The 25690-nt window shown below is 34.6% G+C and overlaps 1 protein-coding gene and 2 pseudogenes across 1 annotated transcript; 1 reads left to right on the top strand and 2 right to left on the bottom strand.

Annotated features, from left to right (window-relative positions):
- LOC145805522 (protein NRT1/ PTR FAMILY 8.3 pseudogene) overlaps positions 1–3101 on the bottom strand; it is a 29039-nt pseudogene extending 25938 nt beyond the window's left edge.
- A 1302-nt stretch (positions 3102–4403) lies between these two features.
- LOC114261235 (uncharacterized) lies at positions 4404–5258 on the bottom strand. Its single transcript, XM_028201477.2, has one exon. The coding sequence runs from the start codon at positions 5256–5258 to the stop codon at positions 4404–4406; it is 855 nt and encodes a 284-aa protein (XP_028057278.2).
- Positions 5259–6868: 1610 nt separating this feature from the next.
- On the top strand, positions 6869–9095 carry LOC114261236 (calcineurin B-like protein 4; annotated as a pseudogene).
- Positions 9096–25690: the final 16595 nt, after the last annotated feature.

The raw sequence follows: 25690 nt of genomic DNA, 5'->3' as shown, positions 1-25690 counted from the left end.
AGGATTCAGATTCATTTGCAGTTCTTGTATTATCCATTTCACTATAAGCAGTTATAGCAATTATAGACATAAGCAGTTGCATACTTAAACAGTTTATCACATAGCATATATTCAATCATGTCATAGTCACACATACTTTAACAAGTTCATGCAATGCCCTAATCGCTTTTCTAGAACATCCTATAGCTCATTTGGACAAGTGTGTGCGGTATAACTCGTGGTTAAGTATCGCTCTGATACCACTCTGTCACGACCCAAACCCGCCCCTATGGGTTTAGCACCGTAACCGGCCAGTAATCCGAGATTACCGAAGGCCTACTTAACAGTAATACAGTAGAACAGAGTACAGGGGCCTAGCGGAAGCCAATACAGTAAATAAACAATGTCCAATGAGCTGTGACAATCTGTATGCCAAAAAGACTTTTCATGCATACATATATATATATATACACACAGTGCAGAACAGTATGTACAACATTTATAATCATTCAGATCAGGGACCTAACCCCTATTAAACAGTACAGTAACAATCTATATAGTTTATACAGTTAACAAGACAGTTACAGAGACAGACGGGGGAAATTAAAGCACCCCTGAGCCATAGCTTGACAGGCTCAGAACCTCGCAGTGAGGCACAGTGGTTGGCTTGACAAAACTGGAGCTTACCCTGACGCTACTAGCCGCGGTTTGGTGCCTGTACACCTACATATATATATGAGCAGTGAGTTAAAACCTAGTGAATAACACAATGCGTAAAGAGGTTTAGAATGAATGTCGTTACAGTAATGAAAACAGTTCATTAAGTTAGTATTTCAGTCGTTCAGTCAGTACAGTCATATGTGGTACATCCATTAGCATAACAGTACAGTAAACAGTAGGTCTCGAAAGACCGAACAGTCAATGATGGCCATCAATCGGTAAACAGTAGTGATTCCAACAAGGGAACCGACAGAGATCTCTGTAGCAGTAACAGTCAGTAACAGTAGTTGCTAAGGATGCCACAATACAGTTCAGAATAGAGGACATACATTCATTCTACTAACAGTATCAATTTAGAAACAGTACAGTTCAATTGTTCAGAAGATAATCATTTTTGAACATATCTTTACACAGTTGTTACTCACAGAGTTCTGGGCTACAGTTAGGCTAGAGCGCGTCCTCAGTCGCCAACCCTACATAGTTTACAGATTGAACACACACTAACCTATACAGTTGGGAAAGATAATAATTTAATCCCTAATTTGCCTCGGTGTGGTTCTACATCTATACCCTCATTAAGATGCCTTAAACTACGCCTAAGAATGCTTAGGATGAAATGAGAATGCAAAGATGCACTTTAAAAGCATTTTCAGAAAACAGGGGTCCCACTCGAGTGTAGGTTAATCCGCTCGAGCAAAAATGCAGACAAAGGTTTCCGCTCGAGCGCAGACTTAAACGCTCGAGCGTACTACAAAACAGTCAAAAGTGCTGGATAGGTGAAAATCACGCTCGATTGGGCGCTCGACATCCGCTCGAGCGTAAGACACAAGTTATCGCTCGAGCGTAAATTTCCCCGCTCGAGCCGACTTAAAAACAGATCAAAATACTGGGAGCACGAATTTGACGCTCAAGCGCCAGTCACCCCGCTCGAGCGTGAGTCCAAAATCTGGAATTCCCAGATTTGAACCTCAAGCTCAAATTCAACTTCAAATGTGTCAAATTCAATCCTCTTGGGCTCATTTCCTGGAAAACATTTGCAAATAGATAGTATAACATAGTTCAAAGCTCAATTTGTAAAATCAAAGCCCAAAGGAAGATCAATTCAACTCAAATTCAAACCAATTTTCATGAACTTAACTTCAATGCAACATGCATGAATTTAAACCACTTTCAAGCTTTAAACACTTGCTTTAATGAGCTAATATCTTCAAAGACAAGATGAATTCATGGACTAAACCAACAATATGAACATGCATGTGACAATTTTCCATGGAATCAACTCAAAATTCAATAATGTAGGCATACATGCAACAATTGAGCTCTAATTCAACACTATTGAACCAATTCAAGCCTTAGATCACTAAAGACCCATTAATCATGCAAGAATAAACTCAAATACACAATGAAGAAGGTAAATGATCTACCTTAGGTCTTGTATTTAAGTGTAGACACTCAATTTGCACAAATCCTCTACAATCCCTTCAAGTTCTCTAGCCAATTCTCAATTGAAGCCAAGTTCTCACTCTCTCACTTATCTCCTACGGTTTGGTCCCTCTCTAAGATGAACAAGAATGATGTGTATCAAAGGCTCCAAATGTTCCATGTAATGGGCCACTAAGTGGCAAGATAGTAATTAAGTCCAAGTGGTGCAATTTATGAATATTTGATCTAATTTAACCATACCAAATCATATTTTAAATAAATATACCATAAAATCACATAAATTCTAATGATCATAAAACACAAATCGATCTCCGGTTCGGCCGCCGATAAGGCCTTCAATTCGCAATTTAAACATAAAGTATGAACAGATAATCAAACAGTCAACAGATAGATAATGCATTTAAATAGATACAGTCAATCAATTAGTTTTGGATTTCAGTCAGTCAGTTCAGTATTTCAATCAGTTCAATTACTTTTCATAATCAGTCTCAGTTTAGCAGTAATCGGTAGTTTATCGGTAGACAGTGGTGTGGGTTGTTACACTCAGCGTGACAAGGAGTGGAGCGGAGGATAGGTATGTCTTTAGTTTGGTCAATGCTCTGTCATATTCTTCATCTCATGAAAACTTTGATTTTAGGGCTTGGAAGAAAGGGCGGCAACGATCTAATGATCGACTTATAAATCTGTTAAGCACGACTACCATCCCGGCAAGATGTTGCACGTCCTTTGCTGAGTTGGGCTGCTTCAATTCTTGTATGGCTTTAATTTGAGAGGCATTTGCCTCAATTCCACAGTTAGTGACCAAAAAACCCAAGAACTTTCCCGACCCCACGCCCAAAGGCACACTTTGATGCATTCAACTTGTGTCGCTTGAGAATAGCGAACATCTTCGTCAAATCAGTTAGGCGGTCAGCCTCACATTTGCTCTTGATGACCATGTCGTCGATATATGCTTCCATTGTCCGGCCAAGCAAGGGAGCGAACATCTTGGTAACCATCCTCTGAAAAGTTGCCTCAGTATTTTTTAACCCGAAAGGCATAACTTGATAACAGAATAACCCCCTTAGGGTCTTGAAGGAAGTGACTTCTTGGTCAAGCTCATGCATGGCAATTTGGTGGTAGTCGCAGTAGGCATCTAAGAAACTAAGTCGACTGTGCCCAGCAGTGAGGTCTACTAGTTGGTCGATTCGGGGCAAGGGAAAACTGTCTTTAGGGCAAGCACGATTGACTATCTTGTAGTCGACACAAACTCGTCATTTCCCGTTCTTCTTTGGCACGATGACAGTGTTGGAGATCCACCGCGGGTAGTGCACTTCTTGAATCGTTCCGGCTTCCAACAGATTCTTCACTTCTTCAGTCGCCACTTCGGCATAATGAAGCGTCGATCTCCATGTTCTTTGAATGACTGGTGGGGCATCGGGGAAAATATTGAGTTGGTAGTAAATAAAGTTTCGATCGACGCCAAGCATGTCGTAAGGCATCCATGCAAACACTTCAATGTTCGCCAACAAGAAGTTCACTATCTCTAGTCATTCATGGGCGGACAAGGTTGACCCCAGTAGTAAGAATTTCTCCAGATCATTTTCATTGATCTGTACCTCCACCAGGTCTTTGATAGCCTTTTCTTCGACTTTTTTTCCTACATCATCAAGGGTGCTTTGATCTTCTGGCCCTTCGATCATCTGTTCAAAACCTTTGGCAGCTCGGGTTCCGTTTACGGCCACGAAACATTGATTGGCCATAACGTGCTTGTCCCATACTTCTCCAATCATCCCAGAATCAGAGGGAAACCTCATTACCTGGTGGTGTGTTGACGCCACCGCCTTCAAGGCATGATGCCATCCTTTGCCCAGGATTAAGTTATATGTCGAGGGCACCTTCAACACCCAAAACTCGACTTGTTTCATAACCGATCCTGCCTTAACCGGTAGGATTATCTTCCCAACTGGCCATTCTGGTTGTGAGTTGAAGCCGACTAGTGGCGAGGTCGCTGGGGCTAAATCTTTGTCTTCCAGCTTGAGTTGCTTGAAAGTGTCATAATAAATTATTTCAACTGAGCTTCCCTGGTCGATTAAAATGGGTTTGATGTTGAAGTCCTTCATTCGGAGCATGACCACCAACGCATCATTGTGTGGGGTTTGAATTCGGTCTAGATCCCTGCTTGAGAAACTGAGGACATTTGTTGCCTGGGTTTTGCCTTTCTTCACGACCGACTGGACAGACAAGACTTCCTTCATATGCTCAGTTTTCTTGATCATCCCTTAGAGATAGGATACCCGTGTCGGCTCTACGATCCCATGGATTACATTGATTACGCCTTGAGGGGGTGCATCAAAGGTGGCCAAGCCGTTTGGTTTGGCTTGAGCTTGGGGCGTAGCCTTGACGCCTTTATCAATGTAACGGCCGAGGTGGCCAGTTGCCACTAACTCCTCCAAGTGTTGCTTCAAAGATCTACAATCCTCAATACGGTGGTCACACTCATCATGGTAGGTGCAATGATACCTCGGATTGAAGCCTCTTTGTGTATTGCCTAACTTAGCCAGCCACCGGACGTATGCCTCGTCACGGATCTTGCTAAGTATGCGGTTGATTGGGATTTTGAAAGCCAAGGTGATACCTGTTCGGGCGTTCAACTTCTTTTTTGTGTCTTCTATAGCATCGCGAGGGTAGTTAGCTTGGTCGTTGTTCTGACCCTTACCCCGACTATTACAATCAGCGCCACGGTAATATTCTCTCTTGCGGTTGTTCGGACGGTTTACCTCATGTCTGATTGTGTGAACCTTTTCAGTCATCTTTTTGTCCGCTGCCACCGAATTCACCTTCTCGGTAGCTATGGTTGCATTATCCTCAACTCGGATGTGCTCATTGATGCGTTGCATTAGCAGCTCAATGGTCGGTAGCTGACTCATGGTGAGCGAGTCTCGCAATCTATGTCCGACTAGGAGACCGTGCTTGTATTGGGTGATTGCTAGGTTGGTCGGGCAGTCAAGAATCTCGTTGAATGTTTCCCAATACTTGGTGTTGTATGCCTTGAGTGAGTCGCCCGGTTCCATCTTGATGCCCAGAAGGTGGTCAACTTCCTTGTGTGTTTTGGTATTGGTCTTGAATTGCGTCATGAATGCCCTCGCCAGCTGCTACCACTGCTTGATACTTTCCTACCACATCAATGCGTCTTTTCGTCCGTAGCCAACCATAACTTGCTGGAAGTGGCTCGTGTGTATGTACGGATTAGTCTTTCCATCGTACAGTGTGAATTTGGATTAGTAGAAGCCAGCGAAAAGTAGTGTGGTTTCTATCTCAAGAGCGAAAGAGATGGCGCTCAGCCTCACCAAGTTCTTATCCAGTGGCATGTGCGCAGTGAGGCGTGGCAGCGGCATTACGAACTCTTCGCTGGCGCGACCTCCGTGGGATTGCCGCTGCAATGCTGGCACCCTTTGCTCCTTCCGCCGGCGCGCTCGTTCTTGCAAGACATCTATCAAGTCCTCTAAACAGGTTGAGTAAGAGTATCTCGATGTCATTGACGGATGTGAGGGATAGTAGCTGCTATCTTGTGTGCAGGACTTCTCCGCCGGCGAGTTAGAATCACCAACCCCATAACTTCTGGTGATCGAGAGGGAAGGCGTCCTCCATTGGTTCTAGCTACCAGAAAAACAGGGTGGGATGTACTCACTGTGGTTTCCCACTCCAGCAACACCTTTCCCCTTAACTTGTCGCTTCAACGCCTCTATCTCAGCAGCCATCCTCTAGATGATGGCGTCTTAGTCATTCAGTTTGTGCTTCAAGCGTTGAGCGTGCGACTCTTTTTTCCGTTGGTGCCTTTTAGGGCTCCGTGAATGATCAGTACTCCTCACATGTTTGTCTCACATATCTTTGGGTTGCCCTCCGGAGGAGGTCTCCAGACCTGCCATGGTCGGAATGGCGGGAGGGCCATCTCTCATTCAGATTAACTCTGGAGTGATACCATCGACGACAGATAGTGGTGTTTTGTGGTTGTTCGCCTTGAAAAATGACTGGAAAAGCTTGGACGACAAGGTTTTGTCTGTTAAAGATTCCCACAGACAGTGCCAATTGTACGGGGAGCAAATATTCGTTACTTTCCGTACTCCTCGTGTCCAAGCTTCGTTTATTTCCGAATGACCTGAGAACATAAAGACGGTGAGCTACCTAGCAGTGTGCAACTGGAAAACCCCTCCGACGGACAAGTCAGCACACTTAAAAAGAAGAAGGAAAGAAAGAAAAAAGAGACAAAGGGGTAGGTAGCTCTAACAACCAGAAGTGCCAGACTTGTGCATGGAGGCTCAACATCGTACATATAGTTTCTGCGTGCTCCTCTCTATCTGTCTTCCTCCTGACGCATAGATATGTTCCCCACTTATCTTCTTCCACGTGTAGGTGTAAATACTGCCAAACAACAAATGGTGAAACCGCCTAACGGTATTGACGTGTACGGATGACGAAATCTCTTTCCTGCAATCCAATCCCACCACGTAGCACTTTTTACCGAGCTTTGCCTAGCACAATGCCACAATCTTCCCTCGAGATTGCGCTAACTACCCGGTCTTGTCGGGCAAACCTGAGCACGAGTTTAATCGAGCTCTTCAGTTTATAACGAGCTCCTACTCAGTCGAACATATTCTTCCAAAGATAAATTCCAGCCAACTCTCGAACTCGATCGGGTGAAGATCTTGGTCCCATACATCTCCAGTGTTTAACCATGTTAGAGACCATGGTTAAGCACATGGACTCATCTCATCCGAGTAAAGGCCTTGACTGAAGCCCAAACTAGCTCGGCCCATATCTGGCCACAAATCTCCCTCTTAATATATATATTTTGTGTGTGTTTTACTTTATCAAGCAAATTATGAGATCTTTCTAAACATTTTCTCTTGCAGTTAATGTGACAGAAGTCAAAGCTTTGTATGAGCTGTTCAGGAAACTAAGCAGTTCTGTTGTTGATGACGGTTTTATTAGCAAGGTACACATATAAATCGATGATGTTGATTAACAACTTTGCAATATATATATAATTGCAAATTGAGTTATGAAAGTGTAAATGTAATAATGAACTCAATCTTGATTTAAATCTTTGAAATTTCGGTTTCGCAATTTGCAAGAAGAGTTTCAACTAGGATTATATTCAGGAATAGCAAAACACAATCCCTTTTTACAAATAGGGTCAGCATCCTCAATATTGTGCTTTTAAAATGGATTTTTTTAATTTTAAATTTTTATTTTATTTTTTTATTTTTTGGTGTGTAGAATATTAATAATTCTTTTGCTTGCTAATATTTTGGTTGATAGATCTTGTGTGAGTCGATTTCTGACCACACTGCCAAACAGGTACTAAGCTGGAGAACATCGGCAGAATCGATTGCCCGAATGACCTGTCACAGAAAAGAAGAGATTTCGGCAGTGGTTCGTTCACCCGAGGGCACTCCGACGATCAAGTCAGTTATCTCTTAAAGATAGCAAAAGTGCTTAGTTCACTATTCAGAGCATAAAAAATATACCTTAGACCCACGAGGGTGCCTCTCTTTTATAGGCAACACTGACCTAGTCCCAATAGAAGCCTAGCTTCAATGGACTTAGGATTACTGCTAATCTTGGACTCCCGGTAGGATTAGGATAAACTCTCTAAGAGTCTTATCTTTACCCAAACTGATATCTTCTCCCATTCCAGGACTCGTGTCCCTTATCCGTTTATCCCGAATTGCGGTATTCTCGCAGATAACCTTGGCCTAGCCGAGATCATCTTGGCATCATGACCAAGACATGTGGCACCCCGGTTGGCACTTCGGTGACACCTCGGCCACGTGTCGTCATTCAAAATTTATGTCCCCACAGATCTTCAAATTGTTAAATGATGGGTTGCTTGAATTTGGCCAGTTTGTTCGGTCTTTGAGCATCTTCCACCCTTATGCACAAAAAGTTGCTTGTATTAAATTCTTATCAATTCATCTGTGCAATGTATAAATGTCTATTTGCTTCCAAAAACAAGAAAAATGTTTTCTAAAAGCTTTTACATCTGATGCTGCAATTACGTTTCAACTATATGATATATCAGAGAAGAGCTATATTCACCACAAGCAAGTAAACAGTGAAACCCATGTTCAAAATTATTTATTTGTTTATATTTTTTTTTATTCACATGGCAATGGAACAAATGGATTTTTCAATAAATTTTCTTTCAACCAAGTGACTCTCTAATGTGTCCAGAAACAATATACAAAAAAACTTGTTCAGAATGATATGGAAATTTTGTTGACATTTCACTTTAAAAAAAAATTAACCAGCAAGTTGACTATTAATTACAAAAATGCCAACGCGAAATCATTCTGACATATTATGTTTAAATCTTTTTGCAAGAATAGTTTTTTCCTATATTATATGCATCATATGAAATTAATATATAGCAGATCATTCAATTTGTATCATCTGATTGAACATGTTGAACTAATTAATCTGAAAAAAAAAAAAAAAAAAAAAAAAAAAAGAGAGGTGAAGGAGATGATTTTGGCACTTCTACATGAGTCTGATTTGATCCTCTGCAATAAGGTGATGAATGAACTTACTTGCTTTCTTGCTGGTGTACATTGTTTACTGTGGTACACTCATGCAAAGATTTTGAGATTATAGATCAATTTCTGCATCTATATAAAGACATTAGAGGACGCAGGTTTGAAAGGAGACGGCAAGATTGATATGGAGGAGTGAAATGATTTGTAGCTCGGAATCCATCATTGCTGAAGAACATGACAATTCCATATTTGAAGTATGTAATTCTCTTTTATCATATCATCTTAAACATAAAATTAAACCTTATTATTCACAAAAAGAAAGTGGTTTGAAATTTTCTTTTTCTCTGTTATTTGGGAAATTTTTGCCTTTTTAGACTAACAAGAATTGAAGTTAATTATGGTTGTAATTTGATTCAACTCTTTCACAGTGAGTGACTGCTAAACTGACAATTTGGATGGGTTCGCGCGGCTAAAGGTAGAAGCGTCTTCTCAAGTTCTGCCCGAACCTAGCCTCTATTCCAAACTTGCTTGTCGAAGTCGGAGTTCGAGTTTACCTTTAAAAATTCAGACAAGGTTTGGGCTGTCCAAATTCAACACAAAAAAATATATCTTTGATTGTCATTAAAAAAATTGCAGACATAGAACATAATAACAAAATTGATTTGCATTATATGTATTAAGCAATAGAATATATTAGGGCAAATTACATATACACCCCTCGAGGTTTGGTTAAATTACAGATACCCCTGAGGTTTCGGAAATTACATCCCGCCCCCTGAGGTTTGTATTTTCATAACAATTTACCCCCTGAGGTTTATATTTCATAACAAATTACCCCCTAATTTCTTATGTAAATATAGCATTCAAGGGGGAATTCGTAATTTCTCAAACCTCAGGGGGATATCTGTAATTTAACCAAACCTCGAGGGGTGTATATGTAATTTGCCCAATATATTAAGGGGATTTTGGCCGTAGCCCCCTCTTCACAAAAACTTACTGCAAAAAGGACACGAAAATTGTTTGTTCTGCAGGAAGAGGTCCTTTTGTTAAACAAATGGAAGTTGGATGACATAAATACCCTTATCTATGTATAATGACTTCAAGTTACAGGTGTAACACAACTTTGGATTCAAAATTATTTTGAAACTTTAAAATTTCATAATTCTTTATATAAATGTGTAATTTTAATAAAATTGATATTTTTAGAATCTTTTCATTGAGATCTATCAAATAAGATCCATGTTGGATATGAAATTCAAAAAAAAATTATAGTAAAATTTTACTGACTAAATTTTAGTATTTAAATATTAAAATTTTATCATCATTACTAAACACTATACTTACTACAACAATTATGCAAAAGATTTACAGTGACTTACTAGAAAAATTTATTAAACTATCAAACCTGAGATCTCCAATTTCAAATTTGTGTGGACCACAGTAAAATTTTACTGTCTGAAAAAACAGAGCATTGTGAGAAGGAGAAGAAGAAATATATATATATATATAGAGAGAGAGAGAGAGAGAGAGCACAGATTTGAGGTAACTTATTTCATATATGAGGTCGTCTGTTTCAGATCTAAGATCTCCAGTCTCAAAAATTTGTTCGAATCAGAGTAAAATATTACTGTCCTAAAAACAGAACATGAGGAAAAGAAGAGAGAGAGAGAGAGAGAGAGAGAGAGAGAGAGAGAGTGGATTTAAGGTGATTGATCATTGATCTGAGGTCGTTGATCTCAGATCTAAGGTTGTGAAGGCAAATAGTGAATATGGTGGTTACTGATGGTAGATCTAACATGGTGGCATCAGTGACAAACCACAGAGGTGATGAGAACGGTGGTGGAGATGTTGGAAAGAGAGTTCCATGATAAGCGATGATGGAGGTGGAGACAGTAGAGAGAACTCAACAATGGGCTAGTGGTTGTACAGATAGTGGAAAGAGTTGTTAGAGATGGAGAGAGATTTTGAGAGAAAATGAGAGGTTGTAGAAAATTAATGAGTTGTGAGCAAAAATATCCAACCGATTTTTAATTTGTCTTTTTCACAACATTAATATGAGATGAAGGATATTAGACATTAAAATGTTGGAAGACTTATTTATAAGTCCTTTTTCAGACACTTATGCTAGGCTAAGTCTTGTGTAATTTCTTATAGAGTCTCAAGTCCTATTTAGATATGAATATATTCCACAAGATCGTACATAAACGTAACGTGACGTGACACTTACATAAACGTAACGTAACGTGACACTTACATAAACGTAACGTAACGTGACACCTATATAAACGTAATGTGACACTTATACGTAACGTGACACCTACATAAACGTAACGTAACGTGTCACATTACGTTTCACAAACTTAATGAGTTTTTATTTTTTTAAATTGAATGTGAAAATGTTGTTGGTTTATGTTGGTGTCACACTACGTTTCATATAAATATGATCTATGGCAACATTCAATTCCTATATAGGAAATTGAATGTTGCCATAGATCATAGGTGTCATGTTACGTTTATGTAGGTGTCACGTTACGTACAGGTGTCACGTTACGTTTATGTAGGTGTCACGTTACGCTACATTTATATAGATATGATCTATGGTAACATTCAATTTCCAATATGTGGTTTTACTATTATTTATGATATTAACAACTAATATTGAGAGTAAATGTGTCAACAAACTTCTCATAGGATTTATGGGAACATAAGTTTTTTAGTAAGACCATATCTAGCGTAAGTCTCCCTAATAAGACTTATAAATAATTTTCCCTAAAATGTTTTAACTTAATTTCACTTTTCACAAGATGTAATCCATTTGAGGGACTTTTAGAAAAAAAAATTTCCATAAATAATCAAATATTAAATATAGGATGAACTTGGATTATTACTTGATTTGTTCAAATTACACCCCTATAACTAGGTCAATCTAGAAGTGTCACAAGAAAAACCAAGGAATTTAAAAAATCCAATCAAAGCTCAAAACTCCAATAAGAAGAAATATTCTAATTTTTAGTTTTCATCCAAATTCATATCCTCTCACATCATACAACTGGCCTTCAGGTTATATTTGTTTAGACAAATATAATCTTGTGATTGAATTAATAATTCTACAAAATACATATTTTGATGTTTGGCGAAAAAAATTAAAGTTCGAAGGAATTAGTTAAATTATAAAATTTTGTGAATCTCTCATAATAATTCTAAGCGAATCCAACATGAAATATGATAATACAATTTTAAAAAATTAATAATCTTAGAGCTAATAATCCTAACACATGTCAATCCATTTAGGTCATGTTTGTTTGGGCGGACTGGATTAGCATTCCCATGACTAATAGTCCTAGGACTATGAATCCGTTGGATTATATATCCTATCTTAACTAATGGTCAAGTTTAAAATAATTAGTCCCTACTTCAATTGTTTAACCAAACATCGGATTAATAATTTTATTAGACTATTAGTCTAATCCCAAGCTCATGTCCACCCAAACAAACATAACCTTAATGTAATCTGTCTTAACAAACATGGCTTAATTGTATTAACATATATTTATGTGGTATTCACTCGGCATTCCCAAGTTTTGTGCTGAGATCAGAAATTGAAGATGATATTAATAACTACCTTTAGAAAGAATAGACCTATCAATTATCATCAAAGTGAAGTTTGTATCTTTATTTGCCACTAGTTAACTTGTTTGGTGCTATTTACGGGGTCTGTTATAACTTTGGTGCTATTTTATGGGGTCTGTTATAATTTAATTTTAGAAATTGAAATATAAAAATCTTCAATTCCAACTCACATAAAGGACAAAGCAAATAAGCAATCCTTTTATTTATGGTGACCTTATTCATTGACTTATTCACAAGGGAAAAACACGAGACATTGAACAGTTTTCTTGAAGAAAGAAAAAAGTTGAATAACATTTGGATGTCTCATAGGAGGTGGTTTGGTATTGGTTAATATAGTTAATTTTTTTGTGATGAGACTTTTTTAATTTGGCTTTTTTAGTTTCGTTTGGTTTGGATTTTTTGATTTTTGTGAGAGAAAAAAGGTAATGAATATGGATTAAATGTGATATTTTATCTTATTAACTTATTTAGTCTATTTTGTACTTTTTTTAACTCCAAAATGATAGTCAAACTAGGACTAAGACAACAATCACTTAAATACATCAAATAAATGATGTATTTAGAAGAAAATAGTAATTGATCTATATATATAGGACCCGTTTGGTGTAACTGTTAAAATACATGATAAATTATAGCTTAACAGATTATAAATTATGACTTTAATTAGAATCTGTTAATCTATTTGATGTAGCGGTTAGATTATAAATTTAAGTTGCTGAGTAGTGTTTTTTAAATAAGTGGTGAAATAACTTTGTCAATTAATTTTTATTTTTGTGTTTTTCACTACTTGTCTACATTTCTCATTAAAAAAAAAATTAATAATCTATAGTCTATTTGGATCATTTTCTATTTTTTAAAAAATAAAAAAAAATCTAAGAGTATAACAGTAAATTAACATGTCTACAACATAAGCTGATAATCAGAAGCAAAGGGTAAACAGCTTTTCATAATCAATTTTTTTGAGTTAAAATAAGTTGTTAGAATCAGAAACTGTTTAAAATAAGTTTAACCAAATAGTCCAAAATAGTTTTTCGAAAGTTAGAAGTTATAAGTTGGCTCAAAAAAACCCAAACAAACACCCTCATAGACTAGTTAATTGTCCCGGCCTAAAGGCTTTTTATATTATTAGATTTTATTAATATGTGCTCTTAGGATATCTATATATTATATGAGGAAAATGGGGTTTTTAACCACAAGTTTTGTGGAAGCTTTAATATTTCAATCTTAATTTTTTAATTTTTTGATTTAAAAAAAAAATCAGCACTGATTGACTTCTCCTAAGCCTTTTTAACTTCTTCCATACGCACCCTTTTTAACTTCTCACATACCTATTTAATTATTTCCAATATCTCAATCTTAATTTTTTGATTTTTTGATTTTTTTTTTTTAAAAAAAAACTCAACACTTATTGACTTCTCCTAAGTCTTTTTAATTTCTCCTATACACACCCCTTTTAACTTCTCCCATACCTATTTAATTATTTTTGAAATAATAATAATCCCCTAATTTATGAATTTCAAATGGAAAGATAATAAAAATAATTCATAATCTCTCCACCCTAATCTATCTCTCTCATTGATTTATAAAAGAAAATATTAAAACTTGCCTTTATTCTCTCTCCTTCAAAAACATCAGATAATATTTTTCATGAGAGTTGTGGTTATCTATCTATATCTTATATATTATATTATAACATGACAAAAAAAAATTAAAAATCAGATACACACACAGATAAAATTAATAAATATGATTTTTATTTATTCAATTAAAATTTTTATTTTGCCTCTCAATATCTAATTTTAAATTTTAAAAATCTTTAAAGTCTATATAAACTATCATACTTTTAATCAATAAAATTCACGTGTCTATCACATATCTAACTCACATTATAACTAACCTAAATAATAATAATTAAAAACAAATAGAAATCATAGATAAATTAAATTTAAAAAAATAGAAATTCGCAACTCCATCTTAAATAAATTAAACCACACAAAAATAAAGAAGATAATAATTTAGATATTAATCTAAAAAAATATATGACAATATCTAAATTTGAATTATGATTTAATAATATAATTATCTATTTTTATGATGTATATCTATCAAAATTTTAAATCACTTAATGGGACAAATTAATTAATTTTCAAGTCTTATTTAAAGAATAATCTGATTAGTCATCCCAACTCCTAGATTTCATGAACACTGGCGGATGAGCTGACGGATTAAGCGGGGGTGAGGTCTAAGTTGTTGGGGGTAATATCTTACCACTCCACAAATTTATTTATTTTTTTAATTTTATTTTTTTCCTGTATGATTCTATTTCTTTGTTGTTGATTTGGTTTTAGTGAGATTTATGTGTTTGTTTATAAGTTTACATCGTAGAGAAGAATTATTGGTGATGATGGTTACAATCGAAGTATCTATACTCATTCTATGCCAAGGATTTTAACCGGATTATGGTTTTTTCAATAAAAACCATAAAATTGGAGTAAAAAAATGGATATCAATTTTTATTTTTTACTTTTTATTATCATTTTATTTTATAGAAAATGTGAAAATTTATTGGGAATTCAAGATTGTATTATAAAATTAATTTTTTGTATAACTAGGTAAATTTAAAACTTTTAAATATTATTGTGTTTTTTATTTTTATCTTTTTATATCCTATTATACCATTGCTGTTATTTGTTAGTTTGTTAATCATAATTCAATTAATTGAAGATGAAAGCTTAGTATAATTTTTCATATATATTAATTAATTTGTTACCGCTATATTTATATATAGTAGCATAATATATAGGGATAATCTCTAAATATAATTTCTATTTTTTATGTGATTAAAATAGTCCATCTTAAAATAGTATATAGAGGAGTTAGATGGTTTCTTTTATCCCTAAAAAATCCCATCTATTTTTTTTATACTTTTTAATTTTTCAAATTGAAACATCAGTTATTTATATCTACAAAACAAAATTGATAAATACATATCCAAAAGCTACACATTTTTTTTTCTTTTTCTTTTGTATTTTCTTATTTTTTAATAGGTGGGACATTTACAAATGAAAAATGTTCGACACCTCAAAAAACTTTCACTATTTTAACCAATCACATACTCAAACTTTCATTATTTCAAAATGTTATTTTACTATAATTTCAATCAAGAGAATCTTCAACCCTTAATATTTTTTGTTATTAAATTATAATTTGATAAAAATTTAAAAAGATGAAACGTTAAAAATTATTGTTTTTTCATCAAAATTGATGAAAAAAAAATTGGGATAAAAATGAAAGTTCTTTTAAAAATTGATAAAAATTTAATGTAAAAGTTAAAGTAATTCATATCAAGTCAAATTTTTTTATTCAAATTTAAAATCAAAGTAGATTAATTTTTTTTAAAAAAAATGATTGATGGTTAGAAATATTCTAAAACATTCTTATTCTTAAAGACTAAAAATTCGTGTGCGTATTATATTCATATTGCATTTTTAGTTATAAAATTAAAACCAAAAGAAATGTAACTTTAAATTATTAGATTAATAACTGAAATATCATATCAATTATTGTTAAATATCACTTCACTTCGCATTTAATAATAAAATTGTATGTTTTTCTTAATTATAACTTTTAAATTTGTATATTTTTATAACAAGAAGAGGTATATCATAACTTATATAATCTCATTTAATTAGATTTAACTTTTTTTTATTATAAATTATCAAAATTGTACTAAGTAGATTTATATATATTTTTAATGTCTTTAAACTAGTAATTTAAAAAGTTATAAATATAAAAATTAATTTATAAATTTGATATATAATACAAAATAAAATATTAAATTATTTTAATATATTTATAATAATTTTTTTAATTTATAAAGTCTCGTCCATAGAACGAGTTACACCAGTATATTAAGAAGTTTAAAAGTGTTTTATACTAGACATAGGAGTGAGTACAATACATAAGGTATAATCAGTACCGACTCAACTGTAAAGCCAAAGAGGCCACCGCTTTGGGCCTCAATAGTCGAAAAGGCATCCAATTTTTAGTAGGGGGTGTGCGCGATGCAATTCAGATAATTTGAGAGAAAAATTATAAATTGAATAGCGGGTTAATGGATTAGCGGATTGACAAATTACGGTTTGGATAGTTTTTGGCGGATTGGCGGATTGAAAAATATTCTAATTAATTATCATATATTTGCATAATATATAACACTAATTTGTATAATATTTTTTAGATATATAACATAAAGTAATTTTACACAAATGTTCCATATATATAACCACTAATTTTGAATAAATTTCATATCTTAAATTTCTCCCACACTCATTTTTACATTGATATTTCATTGGAAATTAAAAAATATATATGTATTAACTATAGCGAAGCGGAGCTGTTCGGTAAACAGATCGTAAATTTTAAAGTTTAAACCGCGATTAGCGGTTAGAGTGGTGCACATTGATATAGATCGATGCAGTTTTAGCGAATTAAACAGTATTTTACATCGTCCTAAATTTTAGTATTACATGTTTTGCATATTCAGCATAGGTAAAAAGCCAAAGGCTACATAGGAATGGCAACGGGGCGGGACGGGGCCGGGGATCACACTCCCCGTCCCCGATCCTCGATGCTCAAATTTTCCCCGGCCCCGGCCCCGGCCCCGATCCCCGACGGGGACTCATAGCCCGGTCCCATCACCCCGAAAAATCCCCGGTTTTTTTTTTTTTTTTTTTTATCTATAAAAATCTGTAAACATAGATTAAAATATATTTGAGACAATGAAGACAATTAATATGGATTAAAATATATTTGTAAACATGTAGCATTGCCATACAAAATAACCTGTAGCAATTTTAAAATATATTTGTCCAGCAGCATATATACAATTTGTAAACCTGTAGCATTGCAATATATACAATCTGTCCAGCAGCATCTGTACATGTTTAAAAAATCCTATCACACACAACTTTCATCCTATCACAAAGAACTTAAAAAATTCAACATAATCTGCCAATATATACAATCTGTCCAGCAGCCCACACACACAAGAAAATTCAACAAGTAGCAAAGATAATAATTAATCCCAAGCACAACCCGCAAGGGATAGGTTACCCAAAAATTAAAATTAAAAATAAAAAAACATCCCTAAAAGAACCTGTACTTTCAACTCTTACAGCCTGTAGAGAGGGAAAAAAAACATATATAGAATACACATTCAGAGCCCAACAACCTGTACTTTAAGCTCCCCTAAAAGAATTGACATAATAATGGAAATATCATATATACTTCAGCACAACACAAAACCTAGAACTCAACAATATTTAGACACACTTCAGCGCAAACATCCCATTTTATATCAAGTAAATTTGTTATTACCATAATACGCAAGTTGTCCAAGTATCATAAATATAAAATGTCAAAACCATATATTCATTACCGCATATGGGAGAATAGAGGATAATTGCATGGCCAAAAAGTTGCCTCACAGAACCAAGTAAACTAATGTCAAAACAGAGTGATATTAAGAATGCATAATGAAATGTAAAACGTCAAATAATTCAGCATACTCGTTCTCATTCTGCAGACATGGTCATGGCCAAAACTGAAAGTACATCTCCTAGTAAATACTGTGTTAAAAGGAAAATGTGTACTCATGTTATCAATGGATTTTTTTTATACTAGGAAAAAGGTTTTAGAATTAAATTTATCGATTTATCTTTTAAATTAGTCCTATTTGATCAACTTAATTGCCAAAAGAGGATAGAATGTCACATAAGGGTAAAACTGAATCAATTTCAGAAGTTAGAGAATTATTTGAATGAAATTAACAAATTAACTAATTTCAACTTTGAAATTTATTTCTTAAAAGAAGTGAATGATGTAAATTTAAAATTGATAAAAAATGTGAGTCAGGTTAGAATAACTGTGGTCCTACATATCATTTTCTTAGTAATTTTTCTACTATTAGGATTGTTGTTCTCTTGATAAGTAATATATAATCAAAATAACATCATCAAAATAATAATCACAACAGGTTATGACTAACAAATTAATCTTCAAAATTAACAAATTTCAACAAATTAATCTTCAAAATTATGACTAACAGGTTATGACTAACAAATTAATTTCAACAAATGACTAACAGGTTATGACTAACAAATTAACACCAACATCTTCAACATCAGAAATATATAAAATAATTCCTACACACAGAAAAATTTGTTGAAATTTGTTAACATCATCAAATTAACAGATATCTTCAACATCATCATCTTCAATAATGAACAATGAACAATAATTAGGAGAGATCCATATACTCATATTCAGATAAATTTAGAACAATGAACAATAATTAGGGGAGATCTATATACTCATATTCAGAAATCTATATATTCATCTTCAATAATGAACAATGAACTAATGAACAATGAACATCATCATCTACACAGAATAAATAAATTTAGAAAAAAAACATATCTATATACTCATATTCAGATATATATATATATATATATATATAATCAGATATATTTATATATATATAATAAATAAATTTAGAAAAAAAAAAACACATACACACAGGTTGAAGAAACAGATCCATACACTTAGTCTCAGATATACAGATCTAAAATAAATAGATCTATATACTCATATATATATATATATATATATGTAAACCCTAGATCCAAATCCCTAGAAAAAGAGAGAGATACCAGCGACGGAGGAGTGTCGGACCGTCGGTGAGGGAGGGTCGGAGGATCGCCGGTGGTGAGGAGGGAGGCCCGGCGGTGACAAATGAAAGAGAGAGCGAGAGACCAGTGGCGAGCGAGAGAGAGAGAGGAGCGCCGTGTGTGAGTGAGAGGCTCAGTGGTGACGGAGGATCGCAGGTGAGGAGGGAGGCGCGGCAGTGACCGATGAAAGAGAGAGGGAGAGACCAGTGGCGATGGCGAGCGAGAGAGAGAGAGAGAGAGGTGCGCCGTGTGAGTGAGAGGCAGAGGCTGTGTGTGTTTGTGTCTCTGTGTGTGAAACCCTAAACAAATATATATATATCCAGGGACAGAACTGTAATTTCACCTCGGGGATTGAGCGGGGCGGGGCGGGGCCGGGCCGGGGTCGGGGGTCGGGGCCGGGTCTGAAACACCTATCCCCGTCCCCGGCCCGGATATCATCTGGGATGAATTTTTGAATACCATCCCCGGCCCGTAGGGGATATTTTTTGGTGAATAACCACTGAATTCGGGGTCGGGGGTTCAGGTCACCGTCGGACCGGTTTCAGATTGCCATCTCTAAGGCTACAGGTTCAAAAAATTTGAAATAAAAAATAGAAGAATAATGTTAAAAGTGGTCATAATTAGATATAAATTATAATATTTAAGTAAGATCTAATGTATATGGTGTTAATCCCATTATTAAGTCTATTTTTATTTAAAAAACACATACACCAATATTTTATAGGCTCATCAAATGATGTGATTAGTATTATATTAGGCATTAAATGTACACAAATTTGGTTATGTAAATTTGTAGTTCCGATTTGTAGCTCGAAAATACTGAGGATTGAATGGCCCGAGTTCTAAAACGACATCGTTTTGGATTTTTTTTTTTCTTCCTCTTTTCTCTTTGAAGCAAAAGTGAAGATAAAGAAGAAGAGAAGAGAGAAGAGAGAGAGAGAGAGCATCAACCAACTCAGATCATCATCATCAACCAAGAGAGAGCATCAATATCAAACAACAACACATCATCATCGTCATCATCAGCATCATCATTATCATCACACATCATCATCAACATCAAACAACAACACATTATATTCATCATCACACATCATCTTTTCTTCCTCTGTTTTTTTTTCTTTCTTTCTTTTCTTCTTCCATAACTCAGACACACACACATAGATCATCAGTACACACAGACACAAATCTACACACACACAAATCATCAACAGATTGGAGAACAAAGAGACAAACACACACAGATCATCAACAGATATACAAATCTATGTATACACACAGATCTATCTGTGTATACACACAGAGGATGGCGGCGCCGGTGATAGCGACAACAGTGATGAGTGGAGCCTATTTCTGTCTCTCTGTTCCATCTTCTTCTCTCTTCTCTCTTTATCTTCTTTTCTCTTTCTCTTTCTCTTATTCTCTCTTCTATCTCTTCCTCCCTCTGTTTCAGAGAGATAAGAGGGGGGAAAAAAAAACTACCCAAAACAACGTAAACGACGTCGTTTTGGACAGTCGAGCCATTCGGGGCAAAGGAGTTTCGAGCTACCAAATATTATTGATATAATTACCATAACATCTCTCAAAAATAAAAATAAAAATAAAAAGAGGCTCAATTGAAAACAATATACTTTATTGAGCGAACTAACACAAAAAATGGACCATCTTTTGTGGATGTTATGCATTTCATCTGGTTTCTTTCTAGCAAAACGATATTGTTTGTCTTCAAATGGTTGAGTTTTGATATTTTTGCCAAGTTTTGTGTTGAGATTAGCAGTTACACATTAAAGTCAAATTTTTGTTAAAAATAAAAATAATAGGCTTGTTTGGTTTGTGTTTGTAGAGTAGTTTTTGAGATAAAAAGTATGAAAACTTATTTGGTTTGCCTTTTTTCAGAAATGATTTTGGAATATTATTTTGGAGAGAGAGTTTTAAAAAAAAATGATTAATTTGATGTGTATGAGAGAGAGAGAGAGAGAGAGAGAGAGAGAGAGTGATTTGGAAAGAAGTAAACCAAACAAAATTTTGAGATTTTTTTTGAAAAAATTTGTTTAGTTTGATTACTCTTGAAAATTTGTTTGTAGAGAATTTTTTCCAAAAACAAACCAAAATTTTTCCCTAAAATTTAGAATTTTTTTTTAAATATTTATAAGCAAAGAAGGCTCACATTAATATTTTGTTTTAGGCATCGTTAAGTATTGGGCCGGCCCCGAGTATAATATATATTTTCAAACTTTCTTAACATATACTCTAAAGGCTGTTAATAAGACTCTTCATTTTGAGGAAACAATATTAAGTGTAACAATGATGTTATTTTAGGTGATGTTACCGGATAATAAAAAGTCATAAAAGACTAATTGGACGAATATTATCTCCCACTGACCTAACATTAATCTTTACTGCAAATCAAAATTGTTTATTACTAAATAGGATAAATTACAAATACACTCTTTGAAATTTGTTTAAAATATATATTTTATCTTGTAGTTTTGAAAATTGCATTCCGCTTCCTAATGTTTTAAATTTTATAACAAATAATCTTTTTTATTAACAAATCATCAAATCAATTAACAGTTTTTAATTATGTTAAAAATTTATTTCAATTAATAATTCATATAATTTTATTATTATATAGGAGAACAATTACAAATTTTATTTTTTCAGTTAATTTGATTAAATAAAAAAATTTGATAATGGATTATTTGTAATTTTCTAAATTACAGAAAAAAAGTTCCTATTTAAAAAATATATTCATAATTTATTCTAAATAATAACCAGCTTGTTTGGTTCTGATTTTCAGAAAATAGTTTTCAGAAAATTCTACTTTTTTATTTTCCGTATTTTAATACTTTCAATGATTTTTTTTTAATATTTTAAGCAATTGTTTTTAATTTTTAGACACAGTTAACATGAATACACTTAAAAAGTATAATATTTGTGAAAAAATCTTTAAAAAATATAAAAAATATAAAAATTCAGTACATTTTTTATATTTTTGTGTAGTTATTAATTTTATAAAATCTTTTTTCACAAATATTTTATTATTTAGATACATCCATATAAAGTATATCTAAACAAATAAAAAAATTATTTAAAATTTAATAAATATTCACTAAAAACAAAAAATACGAAAAATAAAAAAATTTAATTTTTAAAAAATTGAAACCAAACACATTAAATATTATCATTATTACATAAAATATTTACCATATGTTAAGGTAAAGGTGTAAGAGTGGTTGAATGCATTCTTTCTTTATTGAAAGATGCTTTTTCTTAGCAATGATGTGTCCACGAGTCTCTTGTTTGTTTTTTTTCTTCCTTTTTTTTTTTTATTATTATTATTATTATCTAGAACACTCGCAGGTAAATTTTTTAGATCTATCCTTACAAAATTAAGACTCGTTTTGAAATATACTATTTTAATAATTTTTTAATTTTTTTAGTTAAAATATAAGATAAATTTTTTTTATATATTTAGAATGACTTTTGATTTTTTTTTAAATGTATAAAAAATATAAAGAAAAGAGAATCTTTAAATTTTTAATATAAATTATAAATTTTTAAAATTTTTTGATTTTTAAATTAAAACAATTATTTTATAAATAAGACTTAAGAAAAATTAATCCATCCACCTAAATCGTGAGGATTCTACTTAAGCTGTAAGGAATTCAAATCTAATCAGGAAAAGAGCAAACTTGGATGGCCCCGTGGTAACCCCTTGTCTCTTCATTAAGCAAGCTGAGAGATTTTCCATAGGTTCCTTGGTAGGAGTTGTTTGGGATGACCTAAATAAATGTATTTTTTATTTTTTATGAAAAAATATACAAAAAAAAAGAGAAATAATATGATAAAAAAAAAATTAAAAAATGAATTATTTTTGACTTTAGTGATGCTGAGTACATACATTGAATTGCCCATTCCAATGTAATTCAAGGCACATTGATAATACTAAACAATAATAGTTGTGGGGATATATTTTCTGAGTACCAACACGTGACAAGGTGACGCCGACGTGTCAGCCGAGGTGCCACGTGTCCTGGTCGTGACGCCGAGGTGATCTCGGCAAGGCCGAGGTTATCTCCGAAGATATCGGAATCCGAGATAAGTGGATAAGGGACAAGAGTCCTAAAATAAAGAGGGAACTCAACTTGGATATGAACAAGAGTCCTAGATTGGAAGAAGACTTCAGTTTGGGTAAAAATAAGACTCTTAGAGAGTTTATCCTAATCCCACTGGGAGTCCCAGATTAGCAGTAATCCTAAGTCCATTAGGGCCAGGCTCCTTTTAGGACTAGGATTGTATTGGCTATAAAAGAGAGGCACCCCCATGGGTCTAAGGTATGCTTTTGATACTCAAGCTTGTGAGTTTAGTACTTGATTTATCTTTGAGAGATATACTGACTTGATCGTCGGAGTACCCCCGGGTGGTCGAAACCACCGCGGGATTCTTATATATCTGTTGCAGGTCAGTCAAGTACCATCTATTCTGCCAGTGCTTTCCAGCTGGTTACTAAGCGGGCAGTGTGGTCGGAAAATCACCCACACAACTTGGCGCCGTCTGTGGGAAAGAAAGAAGAATAGATGGCCAATGACGGATAGAAAGATCAGACTGGAGACAACGCTTCTGCTGGGAGTCGGAGACCTATCGATCTCGACGTTGAAGGGGACAACCGCAACACAGAAACTCGTGACCAGAGTCACGGAGTGAAAGAAGCCGACCAGGAAGGTGACGCACCAAAGACAACAGATCGAAGCAACGAAGAAGACCTCCAGGTATGGAAGGATAGATACCTGCGGAGGAACGAAGACCCTTCCAGAAGGGATGCAAAGACAGGGGGCATGAGCGCTCCCAAGGAGATAACATTCAAGTATAGAAGAACTCATCCTGAGTGAGCAGATCCCGGATTTCAGATCCTGGATCCCGAATCCGAGAAGACATGATCTCAGCCTAGACAAGTAGGCCCGAGAAGACGAGAGCTCAACCTAAGTGAGCAGACCCCGAATTCCAGATCCCGGATCCCAGAAGACATGATCTCGGCCTAGATGAGTAGGTCCGAGAAAAGAAGAGCTCAACCTGAGTGAGCAGATCCAAGATTCCAGAAGATAAGATCTCGGCACCTGACTCCGAGAAGAGAAGAGCACAATGAGCAGATCTCAGATCCCAGAAGATAAAAAGGAAACACACAAGATCAGACTAAAGTTGGTCAAAATTGAGAAGTATGTTAGGGCCGAGGAGGACATGTCGGGAACAAAGGCGTCGGAACAAGAAAAGAGAAACGGCTCGCCGATGCGAGGCCGAAAATCAAACTCAGGTTGGAGCCAAGTAAGATCAATAGAGAAACCAAGGCCAGCAACCTCGGCTTGAATTAAACCTCGGCGACAAGGTCGAAGCTACATGTATGATGAGAACCCAAGTGAATTTTAAGTTCACACTGGGGGGCAAAGAAAAGAAGAATGCGTTTACCACTTGTTGAAATTTGTAGCAATTTACAAGTTGGTTAAACCAATATGATGCTTAACAGAAGTTAAGCCGAGATAATGCTTAACCGAAGTTAAGCCGAGATGATGCTTAACCGAAGTTAAGCCCAGATGATGTTTAACCGAAGTTAAACCGAGACGATGCTTAACCGAAGTTAAGCCGAGATGATGCTTAACTAAAGTTAGGCCCAGATGATGTTTAACCGAAGTTAAACTGAGACGATGCTTAATCGAAGTTAAGCCCAGATGATGTTTAACCGAAGTTAAACCGAGACGATGCTTAACCGAAGTTAAGCCGAGATGATGCTTAACTGAAGTTAAGCCCAGATGATGTTTAACCGAAGTTAAACCGAGACGATGCTTAACCGAAGTTAAGCCGAGATGATGCTTAACTGAAGTTAAGCCCAGATGATGTTTAACCGAAGTGAAACCGAGACGATGCTTAACCGAAGTTAAGCCGAGATGGTTCCTTATCTTCACTTGTTGAAATTTGTAGCAATTTACAAGTCGAAGTTAAGCCGAGATTATTCCTTAATTCACTTGTTGAAATTTGTAGCAATTTACAAGTTGGAATTAAGCTGATTCCTTAATTCACTTGTTGAAATTTGTAGCAATTTACAAGTTGGAATTAAGCTGATTCCTTAATTCACTTGTTGAAATTTGTAGCAATTTACAAGTCGGAATTAAGCTGATTCCTTATCTTCACTTGTTGAAATTTGTAGCAATTTACAAGTTGGAGTTAAGCTGATTCCTTATCTTCACTTGTTGAAATTTGTAGCAATTTACAAGTGGAAGTTAAGCCGAGATTACTGTTTCTCTTCACTTGTTGAAATTTGTAACAATTTACAAGTCGAAATGAAGCCGAGGTTATAGTTTGCACACTTGTAGCAATCTACAGGTTGGTCCAACCAAAGAAGATGCTTAACACTTGTTGAAATTTGTAGCAATTTACAAGATAATGTTAAGCCGACATGTAATCATCTGTTGAAATTTGCAGCAATTTACAAGTTGAGGAAAGAGCTAAGTATATCTACACACTTGTTGAGATTCGTAGCAATTTACAAATAGATTATTGTTTAACACTTGTTATGATAATCCTTGTTGATCCCTGTTACAGTAGATTCTTGTTGAAATTTGTAGCAATTTACAAGTAGGCTAGACTGAGATCACCGTTTAAACACTTGTTGAA

The sequence above is a fragment of the Camellia sinensis genome, chromosome 13, assembly GCF_055761805.1.
Source record: "Camellia sinensis isolate YWXY chromosome 13, ASM5576180v1, whole genome shotgun sequence".
Taxonomy (NCBI): Eukaryota; Viridiplantae; Streptophyta; class Magnoliopsida; order Ericales; family Theaceae; genus Camellia; species Camellia sinensis.
Note: the sequence above shows the minus strand (reverse complement) of the source record. Positions and strands in the feature narration are given on the sequence as shown.

Coding starts and splice junctions, on each gene's coding strand:
- LOC114261235 (XM_028201477.2), bottom strand. CDS start 5,258: ATGACGCAATTCAAGACCAATACCAAAACACACAAGGAAGTTGACCAC.